General features: G+C 36.1%; 1 protein-coding gene across 3 annotated transcripts in view; it reads left to right on the top strand.

The window, feature by feature from the left end:
* CFAP47 (cilia and flagella associated protein 47) overlaps positions 1-15,166 on the top strand; it is a 519,587-nt gene that overhangs the window by 46,004 nt on the left and 458,417 nt on the right. For all 3 annotated transcript variants that reach the window (XM_088028500.1, XM_088028501.1, XM_088028499.1), the window contains exons 9-10: positions 863-1,049; positions 1,780-1,993. In XM_088028500.1, the coding sequence (XP_087884626.1) occupies positions 863-1,049; positions 1,780-1,993 (401 nt within the window). The remainder of the gene's footprint in view (positions 1-862; positions 1,050-1,779; positions 1,994-15,166) is intronic.

Below are 15,166 nucleotides of genomic sequence, written 5' to 3'. Positions count from 1 at the left end.
CCATCCCCCAACCCACGTCCCTTTCTGCAACCCTCAGTGTGTTTCCCAGAGTCAAGTCTCATGGTTTGTCTCCCTCTCTGATTTCTTCCCATTCGGTTTTCCCTCCCTTCCCCTATGGTCCTCTGTGCTATTTCTGATATTCCACATATGAGTGAAACCATATGATAATTGTCTTTCTCTGACTGAGTTATTTCACTTAGCGTGAATACCCTCCAGTTTCATCCATGTTGATGTAAATGGTAGGTATTCATCCTTTCTGATGGCTGATCAGCTATGTTTTTCTTAAATACTCCTTGGATTTTTATAAGCTTTTGGGTAATTTTAAAATATGTGTAAAGTTGATTTTGACAGTTATTCCAGTGGTTTCTTTCCCTTGTAGAGGAGTAGATATTTGGAGATCCTTGATTTGCTATTCTGGAGGTGCTTCAATAACATTGTTCTTAATTTTTTCTTAAATACTTTTCCAATAATATATATCTTAAAGGTTTGTCAATGCTGTATATGGTATTTCTAAGCTACTTTTATATTTCGGTGATGGACTAGCTCTCCTTTAAAAATTAAAAAAAAAAGTTTTTTTATTTGCTTTTTATTTTTTCCAACAGTTTAATATTATTTTTGTAATCCATTTGGACTGCTAAAACAAAATACCATAGATTGCATGGTTTATAAGCAACAGAAATTTATTTCTCACAGTACTGTAGGCTAGAAGTCCTAGATCAAGGTGCCAGCATGGTCAGGTGAGGGCCCTCCCAAAGGCCCTATCTCCTAATTCCATCACATTGGGCATTAGGTTTAAACATGTGAGTTTTGGGGATTCACAAACATTCAGCCTATAGCAATTGGTTACTTTTTCTTTTTTTAGACTGTGACATGTTCATTCATTCCACATCAAGTAGGAGTCTTTAAAGTGAAGCAATTGATAGAGATTATTGGCTCAGTGGCAGATGAAAATTTGCAGTCATCACTAAAGCCTTTTCATCAAATATATTTAGATTTCAAGAGCATCTGCAAACCTTCCACCAAGAAAGTTGTGATGAAAATTAATCCTGGTAAGCTAATGTGGACACATATTTTTTTAAATTAAGGTTATATAGGATTATTTTAGCACACCGATTGCTTAGCTATGTGTATCAAATGTGGTCTGATCTTGTGGTACTTACCTTATGAATGCATCAAAATCACTTAGAAGGCTGGTTAAAATAGATCTCACTGGTCTGTATCCCAGAACTGATTGCTAAATAGGTCTTTGGTAGAACCCAAAGATTTGCATTTCTAACATGTCCCTGACAGTTGCTGATGCTGCCATTTTGAGGATTATAATTTGCATAGCACTGGTTTAGTGATCTATAAAATTTATTAAGTATTTTATTGGTTTTTATATTATATTCTACATTTTGGTTTGAGTCTCTAATATAAACTAGTTTTGACCATTCCATGGATTATCTTGTTGCTATTTCCTGTAATACTCAATTATCTTTTATACATTGAGCCATATGAAATTGCTGATATTCAGCTCTCTTTGATCTATAAAAGCTTATGTCACATAGGCTAACCCATTCTTTCAAGTTACTATGTTTTCTTTTTTATGTATGCAATATTTTCTAAATTGTCTTGTGTAGGTCCATTTATTAGATGAATTATTTGTATTTTCTGAATGTGTTTTTTTAGGGATTTAGTTTTAAGTTAGAACCAACAGTGTAGTGTATTAATGCATGGATATTATTTGGAAAGCTGAAATTCAAGAAACTGTATTTAACTTAATATTCAATTCCATAAAAGGTATATCCCCTTTGGTCAGTAATCCTACGGGACAGTTTGTGGTTAGAGACTTGCCAAAATACAAGGACCGTGCACCTGTTACAATGCTTCAATCAGCCATGACATGCCTTCACAATCATCGCATAAGTAAAGAGTCAATGGAGGGTGCACTGATAGCCTTTCCCAATGACCGAGCTGCAAGTATCAGGTCTGGAGACCAGCATAAAGTTTTCAGGTAACATGTTATATTAAAAACCAGAAATTTTGAAAGATACAATGACCAACATGATATGCAGGTCTTAGCAGATCCTGCTATAACAAACTAATGATGACGATAATAATAATAGTAATAAAATTTTATCTCTCTTGTTTTGTTTTACATTGGAGGTGATGGTTATTGAATGCTACTGTATTTGCTTTGTCCTACCTCTCATCACCTCTACTCTGTGCTTGACAGGAAGTGGATGGTTTACCAGATGATTATTAAAATATGCTGTTGAAAAATATAGAATAATAGAAAAAAATCACTTTTAGAAATCTATCAAGTTCTCAGACTAGTCATACTCATTAAGTATGGCTGACAGCTTGAATTTATCTAAAATAAAAATAAACATTTACAATTGTGAGAAACTAGTCGTCATCATCGTCATTATTGATCATCATCATCACCTTTGTTCCCCTCAAAGTCACATTTCTCATAACCTTTCCCAAATTGAACTAAAACTTCACCAATTAGGATCAAAGGTGATGTCAAACCTCAATTTAAATCAATCCACGCCTCAAAGAAATTACTACCTTTCAAGTGCTTAGTGAGAGGAACCCAGGCATCCTGGTTTTTACACATTGCAGACTGAAATGAATTTTTCTGCCTGCTTATGTGTTACTAGTACACTATCTAAACTTGATAATGTTCCTGGGTTTTCTCTACTTGTCTCTTTACCTTTGGTGAGTCATTGAGCTCACTTAATTTTACAGTCATTTTCTTGCAATATCATTTGATTTTAGGCCATAATTGTTTTATTATCCACAATTGGAAAATTCTGGGTCTTTGCATAGTCAGTCTTGTTATTTTATTTTACAAATTTTATTCGTACCAGCCTTTCTCTCTCTCTTTTTTGTTTGATACGTACCATGAAGCATAGGAGTGCAAAAATCACTCAGACTCCATTTTGAATAATTATATAGTATAAAAAAGGAAAACTCATCTCTCCCTCTGACTCATTGCACTCCCTCCCATACAGAAGTATCTGTTGGAAACAATTTTTTATGTATCCTTTTCAGTTCTTTCCTATGTTTATACAAATATGTTTGTATAGATATATGTTAATTAAATATTAATATTTTTTCTGTCTAAATCAGTCTTAATATGATCTAAAAAATGCCAGATTTTAAAAATACTCTTTATTTAAATTCAATTTAGGTAACATATGTAGTGTTAGTTCTGCCAGATTTTTTAAAAAAATTATTTAAATTCTATTAATTAACATATAGTGTATTATCAATTTCAGAGGTAGAGTTCATTGATTCATCACTTGCATATAATACGCAGTGCTCATTACATCACATGCCCTCCTTAATGCCCATCATCCCCACCTACCTCGCCTCCAGCAACCCTCAGATTGTTTAACTATAGAGTTAAGAGTCTCTTATGGTTTGTCTCCCTCTCTGATTTCATCTTATTTTATTTTTCCCTCTCTTCCCCTAAGGTCCTCTGTTTTGTTTCTTAAATCCCACATATTAGTAAAATCATATGATAATTGTCTTTCTCTGATTGACTTATTTCCCTTAGCATAATACCCTCTAGTTCCATCCATGTCATTGCAAATGGTAAGATTTCATTTTTTTGATGGCTGAGTAATATTCTATTGTGTATATATACCACCTCTTCTTTATCCATTTATCTGTTGATGGACATCTGAGCTCTTTCCATAGTTTGGCTATTGTGGACGTTGCTGCTATAAACATTGGGGTGCAGGTGCCCCTTGGGATCTCTGTGTTTGTATCCTTTGGGTAAATACCCAATAGTGCAATTGCTGGATCGTAGGGTAGCTCTATTTTCAACTTTTTGAGGAACCTCCATACTGTTTTCCAGAGTGCCTGTACCAGCTTGCATTTCCACCAGGAGTATAAGAGGGTTCCCCTTTCCCCGCAACCTCACCAGCATTTGTTGTTTCCTGACTTTTAATTTTAGCCATTCTGACTGATGTGAGGTGGTATCTCATTGTGGTTTTGATTTGTATTTCCTTGATGGCAAGTGATGTGGAGCATTTTTTCATGTGTCTGTTGGCCATTTGTATGTCGTCTTTGCAGAAATGTCTGTTCATGTCTTCTGCCCATTTCTTCAGTGGATTATTTGTTTTTTGGGTGTTGAGTTTGATAAGCTCTTTATAAATCTCGCCAGATTTTTTTTTGAAGAAAGCTAAACATTTCCTATTTATCTCATGGCCAAAAGTATTCTTCTCAATTTATTCTTTTCCATATTAATAGAGATACAAAATTTAGTTATTTTCTGGTTAACAATTAGTAACTTTAAGTAATGAAATTTTATGATGTATTAAATTGTTGGTAACTATAATTACTATTTTATTTCTTAATGCATTTTATTAATGATTTTGACAAGAAAATAAAGAAAATAAGTTGGGAATTTTTGTCTAACTTTTTTTAGTACAGTATGTCCTGTGTTTAGAACAGTGTCAGGCATATAATAGGCACTGGGTAAATATTTTTAAATAAATAAATGAGGAAAAGTGTTTTATTTGCATAATAAATTTTGTCCCCTGTATTTTGCACATTAAAAAAAAATCACCTACTCAAAGCTGAAGAGGTATTTCATGAAGTTTATTCTTTTTTTTAAAGTTTTTATTTTAATTCCAGTTACTTAACATACAGTGTAATATTAGTTTCAGGAGTACAATTCAACACTTCCATACATCACCTGGTGCTCATCACACCAAGTACACTCCTTAATCCCCATCACCAATTTCACCCCATCCCCTCACCCACCTCCCCTCTGGTAACATCAGTTTGTTCTCTATAATTAAGAGTCTGTTTCTTGATTTCTCTCTCTTTTTTTTCCCTTTGCTCATTTGTTTTTTTTCTTAAGTTTCTTAAGTTCCACATATGAATTATATGTGGAATTATATGGTATTTGTCTTTCTTTGACTGACTTACTTCCCATAGTATTATACTGTCTAGCTCCATCCAGGTTGTTGCAAATGGCAAGATTTCATTCTTTTTTTAACGACTGAATAATATTCCATAGCGTGTGTGCGTGCGTGCATGTGTGTGTGTGTGTGTGTGTGTGTGTGTGTGTGTGTATACCACATCTTCTTTATCCATTCATTAGTTGATGGACTCTTGGGCTGCTTCCATATCTTGGTTATTGTAAATAAAGCTACAGTAAACACAGGGGTGCATGTATCCCTTTGAGTTAGTGTTTTTGTGTTCTTTGGGTAAATACCCAGTAGTGCAATTGCTGGATCTTAGGGTAGTTCTATTTTTAATTTTTCAATGAACCTCCATACTATTTTCAAGTGACTGCACCAGTTTGCATTCCCACTAACAGTGCAATAGGGTTCCCCTTTCTCCACATCCTCGCCAACACTGTTTTTCTTGTGTTGTTGATTTTGGCCATTCTGACAGGTATGAGGTGATATCTCATTGTAGTTTTGATTTGCATTTCCCTGATGGTAAGTGATGATGAACATCTTTTCGTGTGTCTGTTGGCCATCTGAATGTCTTCTTTGAAGTAATGTCTGTTCATGTCTTCTGCCCATTTTATGATTGAATTATTTGTTTTTTGGGTGTTGAGTTGTATAAGTTCTTTATATATTTTGGATAGTAACCCATGTCTTCTACCATTCTGTAGCTTGCCTTTTAGTTTTGTTGATTGTTTCCTTCACTGTGCAGATTTTTATTTTGATGTGGTCCCAATATTTTATTTTTACTTTTGTTTCCCTTACGACAGGAGACATATCTAGAAAAAAGTTGCTATGGCCAGTGACAACAAAGTTACTGCCTCTATTCTCTTCTAGGACTTTTATGCGGGTTTCAGGTCTCATATATAGTTTATTTTTTTTTTAAGATTGATTGATTGATTGATTGATTGATTGATTTGTCGGAGAGAGAGCACAAGCAGGGGGAGCAGCAGGCAGAGGGAGAAGCAGGCACCCTGCTGAAAAGAAGTCCGATGTGAGACTTGATCCCAGAACCCTGGGATCATGACCTGAGCCGAAGGCAGACGTTTAACCTACTGAGCCACTCAGAAGCCCTTAGTATAGACATTTTAACAATATTTGTTCTCTAATCCATGAGCGTGGAATGTATTTCCATTTCTTAGTCTCCTCTTCCTTTTTTTTTTTTTTGCTATGATGTTTCTTTTTTTCTTTTATTTTATTATTTTAATCACCAGATATCATTAGTTTTTTTAATTTTATTTCATTATGTTATGTTAGTCACCATACATTACATCATTAGTTTTTGATGTAGTGTTCCATGATTCATTGTTTTCGTACAACACCCAGTGCTCCATGCAATACATGCCCTCCTTAATACCCATCACCAGGCTAACCCATCCCCCAAGCACCTCCCCTCTAGAACCCACAGTTTGTTTCTCAGAGTCCATAGTCTCATGGTTCAACTCCCCCTCCGATTCCCCCCCTTCATTTTTCCCTTCCTACTATCTTCTTCTTCTTCTTTTTTTTTTTATTTTTTTTTTAGGAAAGTACAAATTTTTTTATTGTTATGTTAATCACCATATATTACATCATTAGTTTTTGGTGCAGTGTTCCATGATTCATTGTTTGTTCATAACACCCAGTGCTCCATGCAGAACGTGCCCTCCTCAATACCCATCACCAGGCTAACCCATCCCCCTACCCCCCTCCCCTCTAGAACCCTCAGTTTGTTTTTCAGAGTCCATCATCTCTCATGGTTCGTCTCCCCCTCTGACATACTCCCCTTTTCTTCCTCTCCTGTTATCTTCTTCTTTTTCTTTTTTCTTAAAATATGTTGCGTTATTTGTTTCAGAAGTACAGAACTGTGATTCAACAGTCTTGCACAATTCACAGTGCTTACCATAGCACATACCCTCCCCAATGTCTATCATCCAGCAACCCCATCCCTCCCACACCCCACCACTCCAGCAACCCTCAGTTTGTGTCCTGAGCTTAAGAATTCCTCATATCAGTGAGACCATATGATATATGTCTTTCTCTGATTGACTTATTTCACTCAGCATAATACCCTCCAGTTCCATCCACATCATTGCAAATGGCAAGATTTCAATTTTTTGATGGCTGCATAATATTCCACTGTGTGTGTGTGTGTGTGTGTGTGTGTGTGTGTGTGTGTGTGTGTGTGTACACACACCACATCTTCTTTAATCCATTCATCTGTTGATGGACATCTTGGCTCTTTCCATAGTTTGGCTATTGTGGACATTGCTGCTATAAACCTTGGGGTGCATGTACCTCTTCGGATCAGTACATTTGTATCTTTGGGGTAAATACCCAGTAGTGCAATTGCTGGGTCATAGGGTAGCTCTATTTTCAACTTTTTGAGGAACCTCCATACTGTTTTCCAGAGTGGCTACACCAGCTTGCATTCCCACCAACAGTGTAGGAGGGTTCCCCTTTCTCTGCATCCTCGCCAACATCTGTCGTTTCCTTTAGCTATTCTGACTTGTGTGAGGTGGTATCTCATTGAGGTTTTGATTTGGATTTCCCTGATGTGATGTTGAGCACTCTTTCATGTGTCTCTTGGCCCTATGGATGTCTTTGGAAAAATGTCTGTTCATGTCTTCTGCTATTTCTTGATTGGGTCATTTGTTCTTTGGGTGTTGAGTTTGATAAGTTCTTTATAGATTTTGGATACTAGCCCTTTATCTGATATGTCATTTGCAAATATCTTCTCCCATTCTGTCGGTTGTCTTTTGTTTTGTGGACTGTTTCTTTTGCTGTGCAAAAGCTGTTTATCTTGATGAAGTCCCAGTAGTTCATTATTGCCCTTGCTTCCCTTGCCTTTGGCGATGTTTCTAGGAAGAAGGTGCTGCCGCTGAGGTTGAAGATGTTGCTGCCTGTGTTCTCCTTTAGGATTTTGATGGACTCCTGTCTCACATTTAGGTTTTTCAACCACTTTGAGTCGATTTTTGTGTGTGGTGGAAGGAAATGGTCCAGTTTCATTCTTCTGCATGTGGCTGTCCAATTTTCCCAACATAATTTGTTGAAGAGACTGTCTTTTTTCCATTGGACATTCTTTCCTGCTTTGTCAAAGATGAGTTGACCGTAGAGTTGAGGGTCCATTTCTGGGCTCTCGATTCTGTTCCATTGATCTATGTGTCTGTTTTTGTTCCAGTACCATACTGTCTTGATGATGACAGTTTTGTAATAGAGCTGGAAGTCCGGAATTGTGATGCCACCAGCTTTGCTTTTCTTTTTCAACATTCCTCTGGCTATTTGGGGTCTTTTCTGGTTCCATACAAATTTTAGGATTATTTGTTCCATTTCTTTGAAAAAAGTGGATGGTATGTTGATAAGGATTGCATTGAATGTGTAGATTGCTCTAGGTAGCATTGACATCGTCACAATATTTCTTCTTCCAATCCATGAGCATGGAATGTTTTTCCATTTCTTTGTATCTTCCTCAGTTTCTTTCATGAATATTTTATAGTCATCTGAGTACAGATTCTTAGCTTCTTTGGTTAGATTTATTCCTAGATATCTTACGGTTTTGGGTGCAATTGTAAATGGGATCGACTCCTTAATTTCTCTTTCGTCTGTCTTGTTGTTGGTGTATGGGAATGCAACTGATTTGTGTGCATTGATTTTATATCCTGACACTTTACTGAATTCCTGTATGAGTTCTAGCAGTTTTGGGGTGGAGTCTTTTGGGTTTTCCACATAAAGCATCATATCATATGCAAAGAGTGAGAGTTTGACTTCTCCTTTGCTGATTTGGATGCCTTTTACTTCTTTTTATTGTTTGATTGCTGTGGCTAGGAGTTCTAGTACCATTTTGAATAGCAGTTGTGATAGTGGACATCCCTGCCGTGTTCCTGACCTTAGGGGGAAAGCTCTCAGTTTTTCCCCATTGAGAATGATATTCGCTGTGGGTTTTTCATAGATGGCTTTTATGATATTGAGGTATGTAACTTCTATCCCTATACTCCAGAGAGTTTTGATCAAGAAAGGATGCTGTACTTTGTCAAATGCTTTTTCTGCATCTATTGAGAGGATCATATGTTTCTTGTTCTTTCTTTTATTAATGTATTGTATCACATTGATTGATTTGCGGGTGTTGAACCAACCGTGCAGCCCAGGGATAAATCCCACTTGGTCGTGGTGAAGAATCCTTTTAATGTACTGTTGGATCCTATTGGCTAGCATTTCGGTGAGAATTTTTGCATCCACGTTCATCAGGGGTATTGGTCTGTAATTCTCCTTTTTGATCCGGTCTTTGTCTGGTTTTGGGATCAAGGTAATGGTGGCCTCATAAAATGAGTTTGGAAGTTTTCCTTCCATTTCTATTTTTTGGAATAGTTTCAGAAGAATAGGTATTAATTCTTCCTTAAATGTTTGGTAGAATTCCCCTGGGAAGCCATCTGGCTCTGGGCTCCTGTTTGTTGGGAGATTTTTGATGACTGCTTCAATTTCCTTAGTGGTTATGGGTCTCTTCAGGTTTTCTATTTCTTGCTGGTTCAGTTTTGGTAGTTGATACATCTCTAGGAATGCATCCATTCCTTCCAGATTATCTAATTTGCTACCATAGAGTTGCTCATAATATGTTCTCCATAATTGTTTGTATTTCTTTGGTGTTGGTTGTGATCTCTCCTCGTTCATTCCTGATTTTGTCGATTTGGGTCATTTCTCTTTTCTTTTTGATAAGTCTGGCCAGGGGTTTATCAATCTTACTAGTTCTTTCAAAGAACCACCTCCTAGTTTCATTGATTTGTTCTACTGTTCTTTGGTTTCTATTTCATTGATTTCTGCTCTGATCTTTATTATTTCTCTTCTCCTGCTGTGTTTAGGCTTTATTTGCTGTTCTTTCTCCTGCTCCTTCAGGTGTAGGGTTAGGTTGTGTATTTGAGACCTTTCTTGTTTCTTGAGAAAGGCTTGTATTGATGTATCCTTTCCTCTTAGGACCACCTTTGCTGCATCCCAAAGATTTTGAACAGTTGTGTTTTCATTTTCATTGGTTTCCATGAATTTTTTAAATTCTTCTTTAATTTTCTGGTTGACCCATTCATTCTTTAGTAGGATGCTCATTAGTCTCTGTGTATTTGAGCTCTTTCCGACTTTCTTCTTGCGATTGAGTTCTAGTTTCAAAAAAAGCATTGTGGTCCAAAAATATGCAGGGAATGATCCCAATCTTTTGGTACTGGTTGAGACCTGATTTGTGACCTAGGATGTGATCTATTCTGGAGGCTGTTCCATGGGCACTAGAGAAGAATGTATATTATGTTGCTTTGGGATGGAATGTTCTTAATATGTCTGTGAAGTCCATTTGGTCCAGTGTGTCATTTAAAGCCTTTATTTCCTTGTTGATCTTTTGCTTAGATGATCTGTCCATTTCAGTGAGGGGGATGTTAAATTCTCCTACTATTATTGTATTGTTTTTGATGTGTTTCTTTGGTTTTGTTATTAATTGGCTGGCTACTCCCATGTTAGGGGCATAGATATTTACAATTGTTAGATCTTCTTGTTGGAAAGATCCTTTAAGTATGATGGAGTGTCCTTCCTCATCTCTTATTATAGTCCTTGGTTTAAAATCTAATTTGTCTGATATAAGGATTGCTACCCCAGCTTTCTTTTGATGTCCATTAGCATGATAAATTGTTTTCCAATGCCCCACTTTAAACCTAGAGGTGTCTTTGGGTCTAAAATGAGTTTCTTGCAGACAGTATATCGATGGGTCTTGTTTTTTTATCCAATCTGATAGCCTGTGTCTTTTGATTGGGGCATTTAGCCCATTTACATTTAGGGTAACTATTGAAAGATAGGAATTTAGTGCCATTGTATTGCCTGTAAAGTGACTGTTACTGTATATTGTCTCTGTTCCTTTCTGGTTTATGTTACTTTTAGGCTCTGTCTTTGCTTAGAGGACCCCTTTCAATATTTCCTGTAGGGCTCATTTCGTATTTGCGTATTCTTTTAGTTTTTGTTTGTCCTGGAAGCTTTTTATCTCTCCTTCTATTTTCAATGCAGCCTAGCCATATATAGTATTCTTGGCTGCATGTTTTTCTCATTTAGTGCTCTGAATATATCATGCCACTTCTTTCTGGCGTGCCAGGTCTCTGTGGATAGGTCTGTTGCCAATCTAATGTTTCTACCATTGTCAGTTACAGATCTCTTGTCCTGAGCTGCTTTCAGGATTTTCTCTTTGTCTCTGAGACTTGTAAGTTTTACTATTAGATGTCGGGGTGTTGACCTATTTTTATTGATTTTGAGGGGGGTTCTCTGTGCCTCCTGGATTTTGATGCCTGTTTCCTTCCCCAAATTAGGGAAGTTCTCTGTTGTAATTTGCTCCAATATACCTTCTGCCCCTCTCTCTCTTTCTTCTTCTCCTGGGATCCCAATTATTCTCATATTGTTTCATCTTATGGTATCACTTATCTCTCAAATTCTGCCCTCGTGATCTAGTAGTTGTTTGTCTCTCTTTTCCTCAGCTTCTTTATTCTCCATCATTTGGTTTTCTATATCACTAATTCTCTCTTCTGCCTCATTTATCCTAGCAGTTATAGCCTCCATTTTTGATTGCACCTCATTAATAGCTTTTTGATTTCACCTTAGTTAGATTTTAGTTCTTTTATTTCTCCAGAAAGGGTTTCCCTAGTATCTTCCATACTTTTCTCAAACCCAGGTAGTATCTTTATAATTGTCATTCTAAACTCTAGTTCCGACCTCTTACGAATGTCCATGTTGATTAGGTCCCTGACAGTCGGTACTGCCTCTTGTTCGTTTTTTTGAGGTGAGTTTTTCCGTCTTGTCATTTTGTCCAGAGGAGAATAGATGAATGAGAGAACCAAATGCTAACAGGGTAAGAACAACCCCAGAAAAATATACACTAAAGAAATCAGAAGAGACCTTCCAGAAAGTGGTCACTTTTCTGTTCAGAGTTGCTGCTATTGTCTTCTTTGATCTCTTGTTGATTTTGTAGGTGTTCAGAATGGTTTGATACCTTTCCAGCTGAATTCCTGGGACCAGACGAAATTTAGTTCTCCTACTCCTCAGCCATCTTGCTTCTCCCTTCTCATCTTCAATTTCTTTCATCAGTGTTTTATAGTTTTCAGAGTACAAGTTTTTCACCTCTTTGGTTAGGTTTGTTCCTAGGTATTTTATTATTTTGGGTATAAGTGTAAATGGGATTTTTTTCTTAATTCCTCATTCTGCTGCTTCATTATTAGTTTATAGAAATGCAACAGATTTCTGTACATTGATTTTGTATCCTGCAAATTTACTGAATTTGTATACTGGTTCTAGCAATTTTTTGGTGAAGTCTTAGAGGTTTTCTATATATAATATCATGTCATCTGCAAATAATGAACATTTTACTTCTTCCTTAACGATTTGGATGCTTTTTATTTCTTCTTGTTGTCTGACTGTTGTGGCTAGGACTTCCTGTACCATGTCAAATATAAGTGGTGAGAGTGGATATCCTTGTCTTGTTCCTGACCTTAGGGGAAAAGCTCTGTTTTCCCCATTGGGTATGATATTAGCTGTGGGTTTTTAGTTGATGGCCTTCATTATGTTGAGGTATGTTCCCTCTAAACCTAATTTGTTCAGGATTTTTATCATGAGTCGATGTTGTACTTTGTCAAATGCTTTTTCTATGTCTATTGAAATGATCATATGGTTTTTATCTTTTACTGATGTGAAATATGTTGATTAATTTTTGAATTTTGAACCACCTTTGCAACCGAGGAATAAATCCTACTTGATTGTGGTGAATGATTGTTTTCAGTGTATTGTTGAATTCAGTTTGCTAGCTTCATGAAGTTTCTTCTTTATGGGCAAATAAGCATTTAGGTATGTTAATAACCAGCTCTTTGTCCCTTCAGGCATTTATTTTACTACTTCTTTCCATGACCTTCCTTTACTCCTTGTTACAGACCTTGAGACTTCAGATATAGGAAGCATTTCTAGATTTAAAGGTGGTTAAGGTTCCTGAAGCCTGAGGGAAGTTTAAATTAACTGTCTTTTTTTTTTGCTTGTTTTAATTTTTTTTTGAATTATAGTTGACATGCAATATGATATTAGTTTCAGGTGTACATCATTTTGATTTGACAATTGTATACAGTAGGCAGTGCTTATAAGTGTAGCTATCATCTGTCATCATACAATGTTATTACAGTATTATTGACAATAGTTTCTATGCTGTAGTTTTCATCTCTGTGACTTATTTTTTTATAACCAGCAATTTGTACCTCTTTTATCCCCTTCACCTATATCACCCATTCCCCTTACTCTCTTCTTCCCTGGCAACCACCAGTTTGTTCTCTGTATTTGTGAGTATTTCTGTTTTTCTGTTTTGTTTTTTAGATTTTACATATAAGTGAAATCATATGGCATTTGTCTTTTGCTGTCTGACTTATTTCACTTAGCATAATTCCCTAGGTCCATCCACTGTTGCTAATGGCAAGATTTCATTCTTTATGGGTGAGTATAATATTCCATTATGTGTATATACATATATGTGTGTACATATATATTACATCTTATTTATTCATGCATCTCTTCATGGACACTTAGATTTCTTCCATATCTTGGCTATTGCATATATTTTTTTGAATTAGTGTTTTTGTTTTCTTTGGGTAAATACCCAGAAGTGGAATTACTGGGTTTTATGGAATTTCTATTTTTATTTATGTTTTATTTTTTAAAGGATTTGTATTTGTTTTTTTTAAAAGATTTTATTTATTTTTTGACAGAGAGAGAGACAGCAAAAGAGGGAACACATGCAGTGGGAGTGGGAGAGAGAGTAGCAGGCTTTCTGCGGAGCAGGGAGCCTGATGCGGGGTTCGATCCCAGGACCCTGAGATCGAGCCGAAGGCAGATGCTTAACGACTGAGCCACGCAGGCGCCCCATATTTTTATTCTTTTGAGGAACTTCCATACCATTTTCCACAGTGGCTATACTAATTTACATTCACACCAACAGTGCAGGATGGTTCCCTTTTTTCCACATCCTCATCAATACTTATCATCTCTTGTGTTTTTAATACTAGCCATCCTGACTTGCGTAAGGTGATATCTCATTGTGGTTTTGAATTTTATTTCCCTGATTATAAGTGATTTTGAACACATTTTCATGAGTCTGTTTGCCATCTCTCTGTCTTCTCTGGGATAATGTCTATTCCAGTCATCTACCCATTTTTAAATTGGATTATTTGGGTTTTTTTGGTGTTGAGTTTTATAAGTTCTTTATATAATTTGGATATTAACCCCTCATTGCACATATCATTTCCAAATATCTTCTCCCATTCAGTAGGTTGCTTTTTCATTTTGTTGATGGTTTCCTTCACTGTACAAAAGCTTTTTAGTTTGATATAATCAAATAGTTTATTTTTACTTTTGTTTTCCTTGCCTGGGGAGACATAACCTGAAAAATATTGCTAAGGCTGATGTCAAAGAGATTAGTGCCTATGTTTTCTTGTAGGAGTTTTATGGCTTCAAGCCTCACATTTAGATCTTTAATCCATTTTGAGTTTATTTTTGTGTATGGTGTAAGAGAGTGGTCCAGTTTCATTCTTTTGCATGTAGCTGTCCTGTTTTCCCAGCACCATTTATTGAAGAGACTGTTTTTTCCTCATTATATGTTCTTGCTTCCTTTGTGGAAGATTGAGTGTATAAACATGGGTTTATTTCTGGGCTATTTTTTCCATTGATCTATGTGTCTAGTTTTTGCCAGTACCATACTCTTTTGATTATTATAGCTTTGTAGTTTATCTTGAAATCTGGAAGTGTGATACCTCCAGGTTTGTTCTTCTCAAGAGTGCTTTGGTTCTTGGGGGGTCTTTTCAACAACTGTTTTTGAGTAGCAAAGCATTTATTTCTCTCTTATTGTCTAACTCTCATAAAGACTGTCATTCAGTTAAAGTTATCTTACTGTAACCATTGAGGACTTGTTGAAAACAGGGAGAAATATTAAATTTCATTTGACCATATGACTAATAGATTCATACTTGAGTTAATTATTGAGGGTAAGAATCTTAATGATTGATAAAATCTGTTGAGTATTGAGGTAGACCAAGGTGAGAAGATATGAATAATTGTACATTTTGTTTTTATGGAAAAATATGGTGGGTGAAAGGAAGAGCATGAACTCAGATGAGCGATCATGAGATATAACGTAGATGTACTTCATTTATGGATTGGTTTCTCTCTATCAATTTTCCATTGATGGTTCTTGC

The sequence above is a fragment of the Eumetopias jubatus genome, unplaced genomic scaffold, assembly GCF_037043125.1.
Source record: "Eumetopias jubatus isolate StellerSeaLion01/CBP00866 unplaced genomic scaffold, mEumJub1_p1.0 scaffold_11, whole genome shotgun sequence".
In the NCBI taxonomy this organism is placed as follows: domain Eukaryota; kingdom Metazoa; phylum Chordata; class Mammalia; order Carnivora; family Otariidae; genus Eumetopias; species Eumetopias jubatus.
The sequence above is the reverse complement of the archived record's forward strand: the minus strand, read 5'-3'. Positions and strand labels throughout refer to the sequence as shown.